This window comes from Microtus pennsylvanicus, chromosome 5, assembly GCF_037038515.1.
Source record: "Microtus pennsylvanicus isolate mMicPen1 chromosome 5, mMicPen1.hap1, whole genome shotgun sequence".
NCBI lineage: Eukaryota > Metazoa > Chordata > Mammalia > Rodentia > Cricetidae > Microtus > Microtus pennsylvanicus.
This window is the reverse complement of record NC_134583.1, coordinates 131909183-131926786: the sequence shown is the minus strand read 5'-3', so window position 1 is coordinate 131926786 and position 17604 is coordinate 131909183. Positions and strand designations below refer to the sequence as shown.

At 41.7% G+C, this 17604-nt stretch overlaps 1 protein-coding gene across 4 annotated transcripts in view; it reads right to left on the bottom strand.

The window, feature by feature from the left end:
• Pdcd4 (programmed cell death 4) overlaps positions 1-17197 on the bottom strand; it is a 34218-nt gene extending 17021 nt beyond the window's left edge. For 2 of the 4 annotated variants that reach the window (XM_075974398.1, XM_075974397.1), the window contains exons 1-8: positions 17028-17195; positions 13443-13549; positions 11807-12109; positions 10234-10328; positions 9904-10017; positions 2683-2904; positions 1184-1281; positions 82-196 (exon numbers count right to left, since the gene is read on the bottom strand). In XM_075974398.1, coding sequence (XP_075830513.1) covers positions 82-196; positions 1184-1281; positions 2683-2904; positions 9904-10017; positions 10234-10328; positions 11807-12109; positions 13443-13485 — 990 coding nt within the window. In that variant the 5' untranslated portion in view covers positions 13486-13549; positions 17028-17195. Of the gene's footprint in view, positions 1-81; positions 197-1183; positions 1282-2682; positions 2905-9903; positions 10018-10233; positions 10329-11806; positions 12110-13442; positions 13550-17027 lie in introns of all 4 variants that reach the window. The other 2 variants (XM_075974399.1, XM_075974396.1) reach the window with 2 other exon arrangements.
• Between the last annotated feature and the right edge of the window lie 407 nt (positions 17198-17604).

Genomic DNA, 17604 nt, shown 5'->3' with positions numbered 1-17604 from the left:
CAAAAATGCCATTTAGTAGTTGTCTTACTGTTTTCTCTTTCAAAGGACACATATAAGTTGAAAACAATGCTTATCAGGTACCTCTTTAACAAGGTGATTGACAGACTGCTGCCCGCCTCCAGATCCCCACACGCTGTCTTTGCGCTTTCCACCTTTAGACATACTCAGAAGCACAGTAGCTTTATCCAAAGCAGCTCTACCAAAGAGACGAGAAAAAAGAAAAGTAGAAAATTACAGATAGGCTGAGGTTTACTGATTTATCAATAGTTTGCAAAAGTGTCTATGTATTGACAACATTTGTGTAACAAAAAAAATGTAATTTGAGCCGGGCAGTGGTGGCGCACGCCTTTAATCCCAGCACTCGGGAGGCAGAGGCAGGCGGATCTCTGTGAGTTCGAGACCAGCCTGGTCTACAAGAGCTAGTTCCAGGACAGGCTCCAAAACCACAGAGAAACCCTGTCTCGAAAAACCACAAAAATATATATATAATTTGGGGGAATAACTTTTTAAATTAAAATTAGCAAAATATTTAACATATTATGTTCCTTTACATCCATTTCTCATCAACAACGACCAAAATACAGGACAAAACTACTGATCTATCACCAAAACGAAACATTTCACATACAACTTTATATAGATTCACATCTTCCCACCCACAAAAGTCATTCCACTAGGACCTAACGTAGGAAAATAAGTATCTATATCTGGAAAACCTGAGACATGGCTGTCTAAACCAACATCTCCAGGAAGCTTAAAAAAGTAAAACACCATGTTTGGCTTATAATTCACTAAATCAAAGAACAAAAGTGAAAAGCACATATTCTAAGAAAAGGTTTCTAAAGAATTCTAAACAAGGCTCACTAAGTAGATCTTACTAAAACATGAAATGACTTCAGGAATCAGACCCAGAGGTATCCTGATCAATATACACTCAACACTTTCATTTTACAAGTAGGGAAATTGAGGTCCAAAGAAGGATAACTTGAAATGAGGGAACCTAATAAATTAGCTCAGAACTTTTGCATTTTATTACTGTCCTCTTCCTGTTATTCCATGTCAACAATCTTTTAACAACAAAGAGCAAATAAATGACAACATGTTCACAACATCTGATTAATGCGAGTATCACTGTAGAATTGCCTGTTTTGAAATTCTAAGAAGCAAAACTTAATCTACTTACCTAGCCTGTACACAATCTACAGTTCCTTTGTAACTATCAATATAGGTATTACATAAAATTCCATCTCCAACAGCTCTGGCGATGAACTGGCCCACCAACTATAATAAGAAAGAGAACTATGTAAAAAAAAAATCCAAAATAAACCTTTATTAGACCACAGTTTTGAAATGGATAAATGATAGAAACTAGCTGAACTTCACAACAGATAAAATACATGCTGGGTTATGCAGAAGCACCCATTTATCATGTATGAAGTATACTCCTTTACATTAACCTTCAAGTTAATGCCGCCGAGATCGAAATCAACATCTGTTTAGCTCACTACTTAATCCTCAATACTTTTTACACTGCCTCATTCTAAACATGTTACCAATAATACCTGTTAAAATGACTTAGTCAAGAAAAAAACACTCTTCATTTCTTAAATAAAATAGCCCAGAATGTTTTTTCAACCAATTATAAAACGTATCTTGTGGAGAAAAGTTATGCACAGATGTTCATTTGAAAGTATGACCACAGCATCATTTACTACAGAGACTGGAAACGACTTCAGGGTCTGACAATAGTGGCATGGGTAAGCAGTGCACACAGACCAAAGTACACTGTGGGGTCATAGAAAAAGATATTTGATACATCTTGTAAGAAAAATCAAATCTAAAAAACAATGTATGTGTCACAATCCATTTCCTAATTAAGTTTAAAGGATATTGATAAATAACCAAGAAACTAGAAATAAAAAATGTTAGGTTTTTGTGGGGATTTTTTGTTCCAGTCTTTCTTCTATAATTAATAATTATAAATTTCTATAATTAATATAACTTAGATGTCATTTTTAAATGTGTATATAAAAAGATGGAAAATAAGTCTATTTCATTTAGAAACTCGTTATAAATTGAATTTTTATGCAGATGTTAATAAACAGCAATTGCATGTTTTCAAAGTGACAAAAGGGAGGTTATGATTTATTCTGTTTCAACAAATACTACTCAAGTAAGTCAACTGTCACTATTAGAGAAACATCTATTTTAAAAACTCTTGGTAAAGCCTGGTATACAAGAGCTAGTTCCAAGACAGGAACCAAAAGCTACGGAGAAACCCTGTCTCGAAAAATCAAAAAAAAAAAAAACTCTTGGTAAAATAGTGTACATGTAATAAAAATGTCTGAGCAGAAAATACATGTATTATATATGTCTAAAAACGATGCACACCTGGGTGGGAAAGAGGTCAGACATAAAACTTAATTCCAAGACTGTTTGGAAATCAGCAGAAAGGCTGAGTAGGTTACAGCCCAGTGATAAAGCACTTGCCTAGCAGTGGGTACCCTTGGTTTAATAGATAGTAATAAAAATATAAACAAAGTTGGGGGGACATGAAGACGTGCATAGCTATTTTTTTGGGTCATTGCCTTCTAGTTATTCAAACTGCCAGGACAGTTTATTATTTCTACTACCAAAAGCACAGAAGAAAAGGACAGTAAATGAAAAGAGAAATGCACAAACCTGTGGTGCTCTAGGAGTGTCCAATGCTAATTCAGGCAGATCCTTCAACAACTTATCAAACGACTTCTCCACATCATTTGTGCTCATTACTGTACCACAAAGGTCAGAAAGTAGCTTCGATGTCATTTCTCGATGACTGGCCTTCCCCTCCAATGCTAAGGACACTGCTAACACCGGCACTCCACTTTTCATTTCACCAAGGTTTAAATCTCTTAACATTTCCTATTTAAAAGAATGAAAATAATTACCTGTCACTACAGTTCGGTAAAATTTTAGTTTTGTAGTCATGCTTTTTACCTATCATTATACCTTCCTTTTTTAGAAATATCAAAATAGTCATATTTAACAGGTTTACATCAGTAATATTGATATAACCTTTAAGTTTCTGAACATCAGTCCATTTAGACTGTGAAGAACACTGAAAACAGCTCATTCAACTACCTAATTAACTAAACCTCTGCTTTACAATCTATTACTATTACTTCTACAAATACTTGAACATCTGTGGAGAAATCCATTTTATATTACAGTCTGTTTACATATTCTACTTAAAAGTTTTCTCTTGAAGACTATGTTTCATAGTACAAGCTCTTCCTCTCAATACAATGTTCAACTGTCATTGCCTTTACTTGACTGATCTGCAGGAGGCAGGACATGGACCACACATTTCTCCTCATGGTGTGTGTTATGTAATGGTTTTCTCCAAGACTGAAACATATCTTCAGGCAAGGGAATCTCTCTTAACAAGAAGGTAAATCACTCAAAAAAGCTTCAGAAAGTACCTGAAACTGACGAGACTCACTAGGTCTTTCCAATCTTTCCAGAGGTCTTTCCCTACCAGAGTAAACAAAGCGAATCTGCAAAGAGGATGTTCAGCAAGACCAGAGCAGCTGCCTGGAAGCAGCAGAAACCAGATGAGCTGCCTACCAGAGATTTAGACCAACTGAGACACCTGCTTACAGGTTGTACAGTATGCTCCAGGTTCCCAGTTTTGTGAGTTGTCACCCATACTGGAGTAGAATTTGGCTATATAGACATCTTAAGAGTCATTTCTGCTCCTGCAACGAACCCTTTTCCTGTAAGTAGCCCCAATAAACCTCACTGATTCACCAAGTTGTAGTTTGGTGTATCTGTACTTTGGTCTGTTTTGGGTTCCCTTTCTGGGGTGAGTACATGTGTGTTGTGCATCCCCGGAAGTTTTGTCACAAAAAGAACATGACAGAACCAAAGATGAGTTGGAGAGAACTGAGTACATGGTCCTGACTACAAATAGTGTAACTGGCCCCTATCATCTCATTGGAAGTGACATTATTAAAATGATGTGAATGGTGTCCCTTCACAGCAATAAAAACCCTAACACAGAAGTTGGGGTATTGCTGTGATAGGCCTGATCATGTATTTGGAGGAGTCTGGACTTTGGTACTTGGGGTTTGGAAAGCAGTGGAATGCTTTAAGTGCTGCTTAGTGAGCCCTACTAGCATGGAAGACAGAGGTGCTGAGTTATTTGAACTATTGGGAGTTTCGTATGTTGCCTAGAGATCGTTCTTGTGATATTTTGGTGGGGGAAAAAAGTGGCTACCTTTTGCCCTTGTCCAAAGAGTCTGCCTGAGGCTAGAGTGAAGAGTTCTGGATTAATTCCGTTGGCAGAAGAAATCTCAAAACAGTCTAGTATAGACTCTGTCGTATGAATATTAGTGCTAACTCTAATGAAGATTTATAATGAAAAGGGGAAAGCTGAGTAAATAACAAAATGTAAATTTAAAGGCAAAAAAAATACCAGGAAGTGGAATGAAGCTAAGTCCTATGTTCAAGGAGATAAATAGATTAAAAAATGAAATAAAGGAGTGGTGACCTCAGGGCAAGCACCCACCCAACTAAGTTTCCAACTTGTGGAAGGAAAGAAACTAAAGAAAAAGAGCTGGTGTACAGGCTGCACACATTAATCGCAGCACTCAGAAGGCAGAGAGGCTGGTAAATCTCTGTTCCAGGACAGGCAAGGTTAGGCAGTAAAGAAAACTATGGAAAACAGAAAACTGGTGAAGATGTAATTGAAAGATTGCTGAGTTTGAGACCAGCTTGGTCTAGAGATCCATTTTCAGGACAGTCAAGCTTTGATATTGAAGGACAGAATGTTGGTGATGATGTAATTCAATGAGTAAGCAGTACGCAGCAGAACTTGACAGCTCTGGCCAAGTGGTTCTAGCTTTAGAGTTAAACACAGAAGAAATGGGTTATGGAAGGGGTGTCTCTGAATGTAGGCCTAGCAAATAGGCCATTACATCAAGCTGTGAAATTGGCGCCCAAGATATTAGATGACAGAGGGATACATGTCAAGGAGATCTGCTAACAGGGAATGGACCACAGCCCAAGAGAAAGAAGTACGTTGTAGGCCAAAACAAACAAACAAACAAAAAAATACTGAAGGGAGTTAAGAGACCTGAATTTGAGGAGCATTTTGATGTGTGACATGGAGACACACAGTTTGAAGTTTGCCCAGTTGGTCTTCAGTCTTGCGTCAGTCCAGTATTTTCCCCTTGCTAGGCTCCCTTCCATGTTCTGGAGTGAAAATGAATACCCAGTGCCATTATAGGTTGAAAGTATGTGATCTGCTTTATTTTGATTTTTATAGGTGATGACAGTTAAGAGAATGCATGAATTTCAGAAGTAACTTTGAACTTTGGACTTTTAAGTACTGTTGAGAGTGTGACAGACTATGGAGACTTTTGAAGTTTAACTAAATGCATTTTGCATTATGATACTGTCACAAGTTTATGGGGGTCAGGGAGTGGAATGTGGTAGTTTGAATGTAATTGGTCCCATAATTTCATGAGTGGCACTATTAGGAAGTGTGGCTTTGTTGGGGTGGGTATGGCCTTGTTGGAGGAAGTGTGTCACTGTAGGGGCGGGTGGTTTCCTATGTCCTGGATATGGCTCAGTGTATCAGTCAACTTCCTGTTGCCTGCAAGATGTAGCACTCAAAGCTCCAGCACCAAAGCTGCCTGCATACAACCATGCTACCCATCATGATAATGGACTGAAGCTGTGAGCTGTAAGCAAGCCACCCCAATTAAATGTTCCCTTTGTAAGGGCTGCCATGGTCATGGTGTCTCTTCACAGCAATAAAAATCCTAATAAGGACAGAGATCAAGGCATGCAGCTGAGGCTGAGAAGCCTGAGTGAGAGAGCATCAACAAAGGAAACTCCAATAGTCATCCTTTCCTTTCAGCATGTGTTAGTGCGCTTGTGTGCTATGGTTGTGCAAGAGGTTGCATGGTTCTTGCTACGGGTAATGAGATAAAACTAAGGCTGGGCCATTAGGAATGTCTGTGGAGAAATACCAGGATGACAGTCTTTCTTTATGGTATGGGGTGGCATGCCTGTTTGATGAGTCGGGTCCACCATGGGGATATGGAGATGCTCTAAAACCAGTTAAAAAGTTGCAACAGGAGCCAGGTGGTGATGGTGCACACCTTTAATCCCACACTTGGGAAACAGAGGCAGGCAGATCTTTGTGAGTTTGAGGTCAGCCTGGTCTACAGAGTGAGTTCCAATGCAGCAAGGGCTACACAGAGAAATCCTGTCTCAAAAAACTTTAAAAAGTTGTAACAGGTTCTCAACTTGTGAGGTGCTACCCCTTTAGTGTGATATATCAGATCTCCTGCATATCAGATATTTATATTATGATTCATAACTAACAAAATTTCAGTTATGAAATAGCAACAAAGTGATTTTAAAGTTGGGGGTCACCATGCAATATGAGGAACTGTAGTAAAGGGCCACAGCATTAGGAATCTTGAGAAGCACTGGGTTAGAGGAAATATTTGCAGTCTTTAAGATTAGCACACAAGGGTCAAGACTGTCAGCAAGCAGCAGCAGAGGTTTCCTGGCCACTCTATGTGTAGTTAGAGATGTACCTGAAGATGGTGGCCAAGCAAGAATGTGGTTGTGCAAAGAACAACTACAACATGAAAGAGAGATGTGGCTAGCATCTTCTGTGTTTGCCTCCAATTTGGCTAAAAATGAAACAAGAGGATGGGACTGAGGTGCTGGCTTGCCATTTTGTAAGGTTTGGGGTGAGAACGAAGAGAAAGAACAAGTTAGATCTGTACTCAAAAGCCCTTCCTCAGATCCAAGACCTTGGAACCCATGGAAGAGCCAAAGTGAAAAGAAATCATGGTAAAAGCAACAGAATATACCCACCCCCAAGCCAAACCTTCAAAACCTTCATAAAGGAAACCTTCAAAAAGGAAAATCCATGATCCAGAATATGGTCCAAGGCAAGAAACTAGGATGATCAGAAAATACTCAGTGCTTGAACTGCTGGAATTAAGACTTTTAAACAAGCAACGAAAGAGCTTGCCAGAGCCTGGATTGTGAGGCTGTGGGTCACAGGAGTGGATGTGTTCAGTCTGAGACAGGAACACTGACTGATATAACTTCCCATCCCTCCTTAAAGCCAAGGCTGCATGACCTGAGACAGTGTGAGGGACGTCAGCCCCTAGAGAACTTACGGAGCCATTAGGAACACTGGGTTATCTTCACCTAAAGTCCCCTTAAATATCAGAGGCTGGAAGACCACAGAGGGAGAGGCAGATGCTATCAAGGGCACTAGGAATAAGGAGCTGTGTTTGAACCCCAGTTCACTGGGCCAGATAGAACCATGTTCACAGAGGAGTTAATGACCTTGAGGCTGGTGTTGCACTTTAGTGGCTTTGTTTGAGCCCTTCGGCGGGACAAGATCTTTCTATAGTGGGAAGAGCTTTGACAGATCTCAGTGACTTAGACCAGCATATAAAGTGCCTCTGTGAAGTGAGAGATCTACTGAGAGGAGATGGGGGGGGGGGGGAAGCAGAGGGAGAGGTGATCTGGGTCGCTGGAAGACAACTGTGACAAGGCTTGTGTGGAGCTGGAGTTCCTAGGGGACAAGTGATAGAAGCCAAACTGTGCTCAGGGGCTTCTGGATGGCTGCAGAGCCTGAGGAGCAAGCAGTTCACAGAAGACACCGTGCAGAGCAGTAAGGTGAAGACCATCAGTCCTGTCCCAGAGGTGGGTAATTACCCCATCAGACTAAGGAGGGCACATTTCCCTCCAGCGAAAGGTTGTGCTAGGGGTGGAGATTGTTTGCCCAACCAGGAACTCCCCCAGCAGCCAGATATGGTGGATGAAGCGGAAACAGCTACAGTTACAGCCACTGTGCCAACCCAGGGCCATTTTGACCCAGGGAGCCCATAGGTACAGCAGGGGAAAGTAGTGTCCCATTCACTTTTAGCCATGCGAGGGTTTGAGCAGACTTAATCAGGCTCACTGAGCTCATCATGTTTGGAGAAATGCAGATAGGCTGCATGGAAGAACTCCAAAATATGGAAATGCAATGGTCCAGAGAAAATGGAGCGAATTAAGTTAGTGCCTCTAATCATGCTTTTCACCCAGCCTTGATCTGTGGAGGAAGCATCTGATGGAACCTTTCTGTGCTGCATCGCACATTGTTTGGGTTTGACCTTAGTGTCTTAGCTGTGAACTTCTGGAATCACCTGACACTTCTGATAGCAGATGACAACAGACTTTCAGGGTGCTTCACCAAGGTTGTGTGTGTACTCTCCTCTCCAATATAGGCTGGTGGTTTGTGGTGTTGCCTTGCCCTGCCAATCCTCTGGAAAATGTTTCATTACACAGATGACATAATGCTAGCTTCTGAGTGTTTGCAGATTAAGAAATGCACCTAAGTGACATACAGGCACAAGGGCCAGGCACAGCTGTAAAATTCTGGGAGTATTATGGTCTAGTCAGGTAAGACACATAGATAGCTGACAACGTTACTGTCGAAATCCTACAACAGACTGTGCCTATAAATGTAAAAGAGGTACAGGCACGGGGTGGGGGCTCTTTGGATATTGGATTTTTATATCACATCTTGCCCATTACTTGATAATGAAAGAAGTTATATGGGATTGGCATAGAAAGGCTCAGGTGGCTTTTGAAAGGGGTAAGATCTTTGCGGGACAGGTTCAATAGCTATGTGTCCACTAACCCAGTGTCCCTTCCTGTTAGAAGTCACCAGGAGTTCAGAAGGCTATATAGTTGGGGGCTATGACAAAAACAACCCAAGCAAACAGTTCCAATAGGGTTTTGGTCTCAGTCATGGGAAGGAACAGAAGCTCAGTGTACAACACCAGAAGAGCAACTATGAGGGTATATAAAGCACTGCACCAGGCAGATCTATTACTGGTTCATTTCAGTGACTTAAAAACAGCCTGCCCCAGAAAGGGCTAGAGTAAAGACCTCCTGGCCAAACCCCTTTCTGGTGTGGCACAGAATAAAACTTCACAAAGGTAGCAAGCACACTGAAAACAGTGAGGTGTGGTATATCCAAGCCCCATCACCAGTGCCATGCAGGCTGTTCTAAGACTAGTGTGCTTTGAGTCACTGAGCATCCCCCAGTAACTAAACCAACAGCTAAAAAGTTTAAATACAAATGGTACCCTATGAATAGAAAAGGGCAGGCCCAGAAGTCATAAGGTTATTGACTGAAAATCTCAGTGCCAGGGATGGAGCACCACCTTTTGAGCTGTTGGCCAGGAAAGCCCATGAGGTCCCACAAATCCTAAAACCTATTGCTACTGCAGCTGGTTATATGACCCTATTGCTGAAGACCACGGATGTGCATGCTTTGACTATATATACAGGACATAGAAAAAGTAAGATAGGGTTGACTGGAACCCCACCCTACTGGACAGCTTTCACAGTGCCTGTCAGAAGGGACCATGAAGGCTGCTGGTGGTGAACTGTCAGCAACATTCCTGCTTTACTATACCAAGATACTAAACAGGATGTTCTGTGTGTGCAATAGGGTCCTGACTATCATAGTTTAGAAACAGTTTCCCAAACTAAATTCAAGGCCTATGCCACAAAAGGGAGTTCATGTCTGGAATATAGGCTTCATCAGAACCTATAAACACATAAGAAAAATTATTTGAGAAAAAAACTATTTTCTTTTTTTTTTTTCCCGTGGAAGCCCTATGTGGCCCAGACTGGCCTCAAACTGGCCTATCCACTTTCCCCTTAGCAGTACTCCAATTTTAGGCATAAAGCACCATGCCCTGTACAGTCCATTCTTGATTAAGAATTCTGCCCTTATAAAACAAAAACTTATCCAGAGTCATCAATATCACTCCAGCTGCGTTTCCTTGTCAGTGTTTGCGATCCCTGTAATGTCGAACCTACCGCGACTTCATTCGTGTCTCCATGCTCAAAGTATTCCTGTATGATCGGTGTCAACGTCTTCTCAAACGCAGTCTCATCCAGAGGCAAAACCACAGTTTCATAAACACAGTTCTCCTGGAGAAGGGGGGATTATAAGTTAAATATTCAGGTAAGCAGACACTATCATTTCAGCCAGTTAGTGATCACCGGTGGACAGGACAAACCAGCTTCCTGTTCTAATCACTTACAGTCCGTATGCCGCTGCTTTCACAAAAGTTCAGTAAGCTGTTCTTACAAGTGGAAAGCCAAGAAACCTTACTGACGTTGACTATGAAAGTAACTGACGCCTACCTGGTCATCATCGTAGTTCGGGTCTCTCACATCCACCTCCTCCACATCATACACCTGACCAGGTGTGCCCCAGACACCCTTGCCTCCTGCACCACCTGCAAGTTGTTGATAGTTTACACATGTTAACTGAAACCTGAAATAACTTCAATGTGAGAATTCTTATGCTAAGCATTTTCCAGTTAAGATCTACACTGGAAACTCCTATTTAGACCACTTTTTCAACAGCAGGTTATCTATCATCTATTTCCAAAAGCATCAAGTTGAAATAACTTGGTTAGAAACTACCAAGGCAGATTCTTTAAAATATTTTTTTTAAATTTGAAAGAAACAGCAATGCCTCAGACCTCACACAAATTGACACCGTGAGGAAGCTCTAAGTGCTGGCATTCCTTAGAACCAGAAAGAGGGCAATAAAACCTCAACCTATGATTCCACAAAGAACCATAATGACCACCATCAAATGCTTTAAGTCTAACACTCTTCCACATAAGTACACAAACTATACTTCGAATTAACAGTATGTTAACAAATAATTGCTATTTAAGAATTAACAGCACTGACAACTGTTTCTTTTCTGTATACAAACCAAAGAGTAAACTTCAACTTTCCAAGATAAGATGCTTTTCCATATCAAATGTGACAATTGTATAAGGCCAAATTTGTCTAAAATATCCTTTTTAAGTTTTCACTCTGTCTTTGGAATATAATCCTTGGAATATAGCAGACCAGAATCAGATAACTATCATTCTGATATAATGATTGTGAAACTACTCACAAAAGTAATTTCTGAAAGACTACTATAGTATATATTGTACAGTCCAAATATTTCTATATTTATCTTTCTCTCTTCCCCTTAACAAAAGTTTCACATAATCATCTTTTTGTCTTGACATTAGTTCTAGGTTCACTAATAGAAGACGCTGAAATCCAATCTCCATGTTTCACACCCCCCACACTTTACAAGCATGTTCATTGCCAGACCCATTTAAATTATCAGGGTCTTAATTAAGTGTATAAATTGAAGCTCACATCATTCAAAATTCAGTCCAATATCCAAATTCCACCAAAATCCTACTACAGACAGATGCTGGCAGACCCTCATCCAACAAATGTTAAACATCTATCAGTGTTCTTGGCACTGGATACACCAGTGAAATACATCAATCCATTCCACCATTCAAACAGCAAAGCTAAAGATAACTCAGACCCAGAACCACAAATATGCTACGAAATGTATTATAGTTACTACTTTTAATAATAAACCAAAATCAGATTCAATTGATAACAGTTATGATTAACCTGACTATTTTCATAGAGTGTATAAAATTCCTAACTAAAAGCATTAATGTGTACTATATTTTACTGGGGGGAAAAGCTCTATTTCAAAAAAAAAAAAAAAGGAATCAACCTTAAGAAAAAGCAATTCCGGGCCTTCAGTTCCACTACAAACACTTATATAAGCAACCTGTAAACCTTACACCCGTCTGTACTTCAGTCCTCTTTAGCACAAGGAACTCCCAGCACAGGAACTGGGGTTTTTTCCACATTGTTTCTGTGCACAGCACACACTAACCTTTCTTTGGCAGCCCCCTTCCTTTCCCAGATCTGGAACGCCTATCTAGCAACCTTCCTTTTGGACTGGTGGGCACAGTTACTCCGCTTCTGATTGCTTCACTTCCGTTATCACTGACTGAATCGCCTCTGCCAGAATCCCGCGATGAGTTTTTCCGTAGCCGTCGTTTTGCCTTAGCATTAATTCTAGCTTCATTAATAGAAGATGCGGAAATCCAATTTCCATTTATTTCATTCTTTATTTCCTCAGTGCCAGCATTTTCTTCATCACCAGAAAAGAGAGAGTCGCTTAAATTATCAGGATCTTAAAAGAGAAAACAAAGAAAGCAAACTAAGTATTTCCAACATCCACTGTTAGTCAGGTACAATTTAATCTGATTACTACCCATAAAATTAACATTTTGTAGTTAGTAGTAGTCATATATTAGCAATTTCACATGCCTTAATCTAATAAAGGACAAATAAGATTCTTTTCCCATTACCAAGGAAACACAGGAAATGACTAAATTTTAATTAATAAGGTTTTCTGAAAAGAAGGAACCTCACATCTGAATAATAAAATCTATGTTAGTAAAGATCATAAACTGTAGATCCAAGAGCATGAAAATATAGTAAAACAAAGAATATTGAGACAGTGGAGATAAACTACACAAAATATCTATTATACTTGTTAGGCTCTCTACTGGTCACTCTAAGTTCAGCAATTTATACAAATGAGGAAACCAAGGTTCAAAATGCATTTAAAATCACCACCCAAACATTCCCTATTCAGTTACAAATACTTAAAAAACATTAATAACTCCCAAAAAAGCCTGTAATATATATCTGACAAGTATGTAATCCCATGTAATTGTTGAATTGACAGCCTTCAACATAACAATATAATGAATATTCTTAAATCATCATCTCCAACTCTTAACTTATTTCCCCAAATTTCTATCTACGAAAAGTTCTCAGCCTATACAAGTTGGAAAATTAGCAACTAAAATCATCCCTACTGTTCCCTTTTTTGGAAGTTATTTAATTACTAATCTTCGATCTGAAAGGTGACTGAATTCATTCTGCTACAGCAGCTCTGTTCACAAAGGATAACTCAGTCAGAGCCACAGCACCCAAACTGTAGGGTGCCTGATCATAATTACGATGTGTAAAATAGATACGTATGACTTTAATGTGTTTGTGATAGTTTAAAAATCAGTGAATCAATCTCTAAAAACTCTATTTGTAATTAATCCTTTTCAATTCTTAACAAAAAAAGTACAGCTGTTAGTAAGAAAATGCTATGTCTCAGCTTCTGCAGAACATTCTCTGAACAGACCACTTTTCTAAAGCACACCCTTACTTGAAACGTGATCTCTAATGAAGTGTGAAGCCTTCACTACATATCATCACGTTAATGGACACGCTGCTGGAACTGCACCATACTCAAGGTTGACCATTTTTACGTTCAAATAGTCAAACTCAGCTATGATATCTTTTTTCCTTTCAAAACTCTTCCCTAGTCTTTGCTCTTTTTGGAGAGCTAGGGTATCTTTAGCATGGATAAAGACGTACTTTAAAGTCTTACTATAATTTTTTTCACATAAACTATGGAATAGTTCCAAGTCTACTCAGACAGGGTTTGGAGTATTACTCACCAGCAGGGTTTATATTCAGGATCTGCTCATTTTCTACATCCATTTTTCCTTAATTTCACTTGCACTGATTATACAAAAATTATGAAATGGAAGTCCTCCTTTAAAATCTATGTTTAAAAAGGAAAAGAAAAAGTTTCACCATCTTCTAATCTGACATAATTAAGGTAAATTCAACTTACCTGAATACAATGAAGGGAAAAAAAATGCCATAAGGTTGCTCTAGTTTTGCTGGGCAGGGGTGGCACACGCTTTAATCCCAGCACTCGGGAGGCAGAGGCAGGCAGATCTCCGTGAGTTTGAGGCCACCCTGCTCTACAAGAGATAGTTCCAGGACAGGTACCAAAAACTACAGAGAAACTCTGTCTCAAAAATAAAAAAAAAAAATCTAAAAAAAAGTTGCTTTACTTTCAAAAGTAATCTAATTAACACTTAGTACCAAATTTCTCCACAAGCTTTTCTGAGACAGAAAAAAGAGAGAAAAGCTGAGATTAAAACACATCAGATATCAGTATGTGTCAATAAGTCCCTTAAACTGGAGTTAAAAACTATTACAACACGTGCTTCTTTCCATTAAAGAAATACATACACACCAAATCTCTTAAGATTTGCACACACCCTGTATGCTGTGCCACAGGTGGCCACAAGAGGGCACTGGATCCTCCAGAGCTGGACATTCAGGGAGCTGTGAGCTGACTGATGTGGGTGCTGGGAACTGGACTTGGATCCTTTGGAAGAATACTATGTACTCTTAACCCATGTTCCATCTCTCCAGACCACATTTAATACAATCTTAAAATTAATCATACGTTTGCATATAGGAACATTAGTATTGGAATAGTTCTCTAACAATAACTTAAATTTATTCTAAAATATAAACAACAGTTGTGGCTAGTCAAGAACATCGCACGTGTTGGTCTTTCACACCATAAACTATCTGAAAGCAGAAGCCGCTGCCATTTCACGTGTCGTTTTATGAGGCACTGAGACAGGGAGACATTTAAGTAACCTTTTCTATTATGACATTTATTTGTAATTTATTTTTAGTGTATCTTTTTTACAATCTAAAATTTTCATTTAAAAAAAAACCCTGGTTTAGTAACAAATAGAAGCCAGATGTGGTAAAACAAAGCCTACACAGGAGACTGTTTTAGGGGAGGTGCAGACAGCGGACAGAACTGGTGGTAGCATGTGCACGAGCCCTCCAAGTTTATGCTCTTTTTCTCCAAAACATATTAACTTGTGAAACAAAAATAACACCTTATGCTGAAGTGATGCCGTAATTGTTAGGCTACACCAAGGCTAACCATACCGCTAAAAAACACAACACAGTGAGAATACCATCCTCTAATTCTATTCAGAATAAACTGACAAGTGCATCGAAGGGATCACTTCCCCAATACTTTAATTTCAAACAACTTAGGAATTTAGATAAAATGAATTTTAAAATAGATATGTGGAGATTTATATAGCTATTGGACAAATATAGTCTGGAAATGCAAACATTTAGTACTTTCCACGGCTGAAAACGCCGTCTTCCACTTCCTCTCAGGGCACGAATGGCATGTTATACGAAATCTGTCATGCATGGTGTGGTTTCATTTAAAGCTACATCGTGAAGTTTCTTTTCATTCTTTACACAAGTACAACCTTTGAGAAAATGCCTTCTGCAACATCCACCCAATAAAGGACTAAGCTTGTGAGTGCTGCCTATCGAATCCTATCTAATTCAAAATGAGTTCTATGTGCATTCCTTCATGCATTTCGTGTGTTCACTCTGCGTACGATTCAAGAGACGCAGGAAGAGCAGGTGATCTGTGCAAGGAGAAAGCAGCACAGCGCAGGCAGCACTAGCAGAATCCGGACCAGTGAACGCAGTACAAGAACTCAAAATGCCCTACAGGAAAGGTCCGGGTTAACAGCAACAAAAAAAAAAGTTTATGACAGCCTAGACTTGCTACACCAACTGCTTTTGAAACACTAAAAATAATTAATCTATGATACAGAAAACAGCTATGGAGATACCTATCACAAATAATAAACTGTTTATTAATTATAACCAAAAAAAATTTCCTTCTCCAGATCAGGATCCCAGCCACAACCCATAGCAGCACCGCTGTTCTGAAGGGTAGTATGTTCCAATATCTTCAGATTGGAAGGGTTTTTTTTTTTCAATTTAACAATCCTTAAAATGCTTACCTCAAACTTAAAAAAAAAAAACCCTAAACTCCACTTGCTCCACACTAATATACAGAATCATTTCCCATAAGGAAAACAAGCATGCATGCAGTTAGAAAAATTAAGGCTGAAATTAACTGTTCTCCAGTGTGTTCCCTAAATAACCCATAAATTATTCTGGCATTTTTGGAAATCAAGTTTAAACTGTACGTTAACTAGAAAATTACTTTAATTCTTCTCTGGGATACAATCACCGAATTAGCAACTTACAATCACCTAAAAGCACTCTACCACAGTACTGCAAAAGCAATCGCTATAGAAAATAACAGCGTACATTCATTTTTGTAGTCCTAACAAGTATTTTTCTCTTAACATTACCACACTAGACAAACTAACCGAATCACAATTCAAAGATGCCGCCGGATGTATGTATAACTCAGTAGCAAGCACTTAATAGGTTTAAGTGACAATATGGATAGATATGCTAAAACTTCTTTTTTTTTTTAAAGGAATGCGGGCTTTCCCAAAGCCTCAGACTCTTAAGCCATGGAGAATGTCACAACTGTGAATATACCAATATGTTTTCAAAGCACCCTGTAGGCCTCACACCCACCACTCGCCCAGGCCCATAGCTGCATTTGAATCCTAAGGTGACGACCGTGGCTGGCTACCCAGCCCGCTCCCAGGAGGGCGTGGGGGAAGATTTGGGAGGACCTACATCTGCAGTTTTGAGGTTTGGGGGAACCCTCGGTGTACATCACAGCACTGGACAGACAGAGGCAGCGGACGCAGCACGCCTTCACAGAAAGGGGGCTCTCTTCTCGGCTTTGTTTTCTCTAGCTTGTAATCTTTTTCGTTTTTAGGGACCCTGTGCCGGATAGCCGGCGAGGAGGGGTTGGCGCAGGGCCCGGCGGGCGGCTGTCCGCGTCCCGAGCCCGCCCGCAGGACCCCCACCCTCCGGCAGCACCGGGCAGGGCAGGCCGCGGCGGCCAGGCCCGGGAGGAGGCCTCCGAGCCCCCAGCCGACCTCAGTCCGGTCCACACACACCTCCCCTACCCGTCCTGTCGCCCGCGTCCAACTGCAGCGGGAGGGGCACCTGATGGAGGCTGCTCTCGGCCGCGAGCTCCCGCACGCCAGCCCAGCCGCCGGGGAAGGCAGGAGCCACCGAAGAGGGGGCGGGCCCCGCGCTGCAGCCTCGGAGACCGAGCCCCGGGCGTTGGGCGAGCGCGCCCGGGCCTGAGGGCTTCGAAGCGGCTGCAGACCCGGGACCGTCGCCCCCGACTGCCGCGGCGAGGCCTCCACGCCCCCTCCCCCTCCCAACGTGCGGCGGCCTCGTCCACAGACCGAGGGCGAGCGGGAGGAGGACGCCGCCAGCAGCCGGCGCGTGCGAGCCGCGCCCACCGTACTGACCTCCTCCGGCCGCCCCCGCCTCGCCGCCGCCGCCGCCGCCGCTCGCCCGGGTCTCCGACCCACCGGACTCCGCTCCTCAGCCTCCGCCGCAGCCGCCTCGGAGCGCCTCTGGCCCCTCTCGCTCTGTTTGTTTTTGTTTTGTTCTACCCAGTAACACGGGGGCGACAGCGTGGCGTCTATTGGCCGAGACGAGGGGGTCCGGGAGCCAATCGTGACGGCGAAGCTGCGGCCGAGGCGGAGACGGAGGGAAGTGAAACGTGGAAAGTTGGGGCGGGGCACTGGGGGGAGGGGGCGGGGCACCGACGGTCGGCGCATGCGCCCCGGGCTCGGGAGCCGCTCAGCGGGGTGGGGGGGGGGCGCGGAGGCCGGAGTTGGGGCTGGGGTGCGGCTCGGTGACCCGGCAGACTCCGACCCTCAGTTCCTGGTCGCCTAGGAAAGCCAGCCTCTACTTCTGTCGCTGGCCCTTGCTCCACGCGTGGCCTACTGTGCGTCCACGTGCTCAGAAGTTTTCTCGACGCAAAGGCCTAAGCCCTTTGAGATAAAAATCGTTCCCATTCCCTTTGCTATCCAGCCAGCC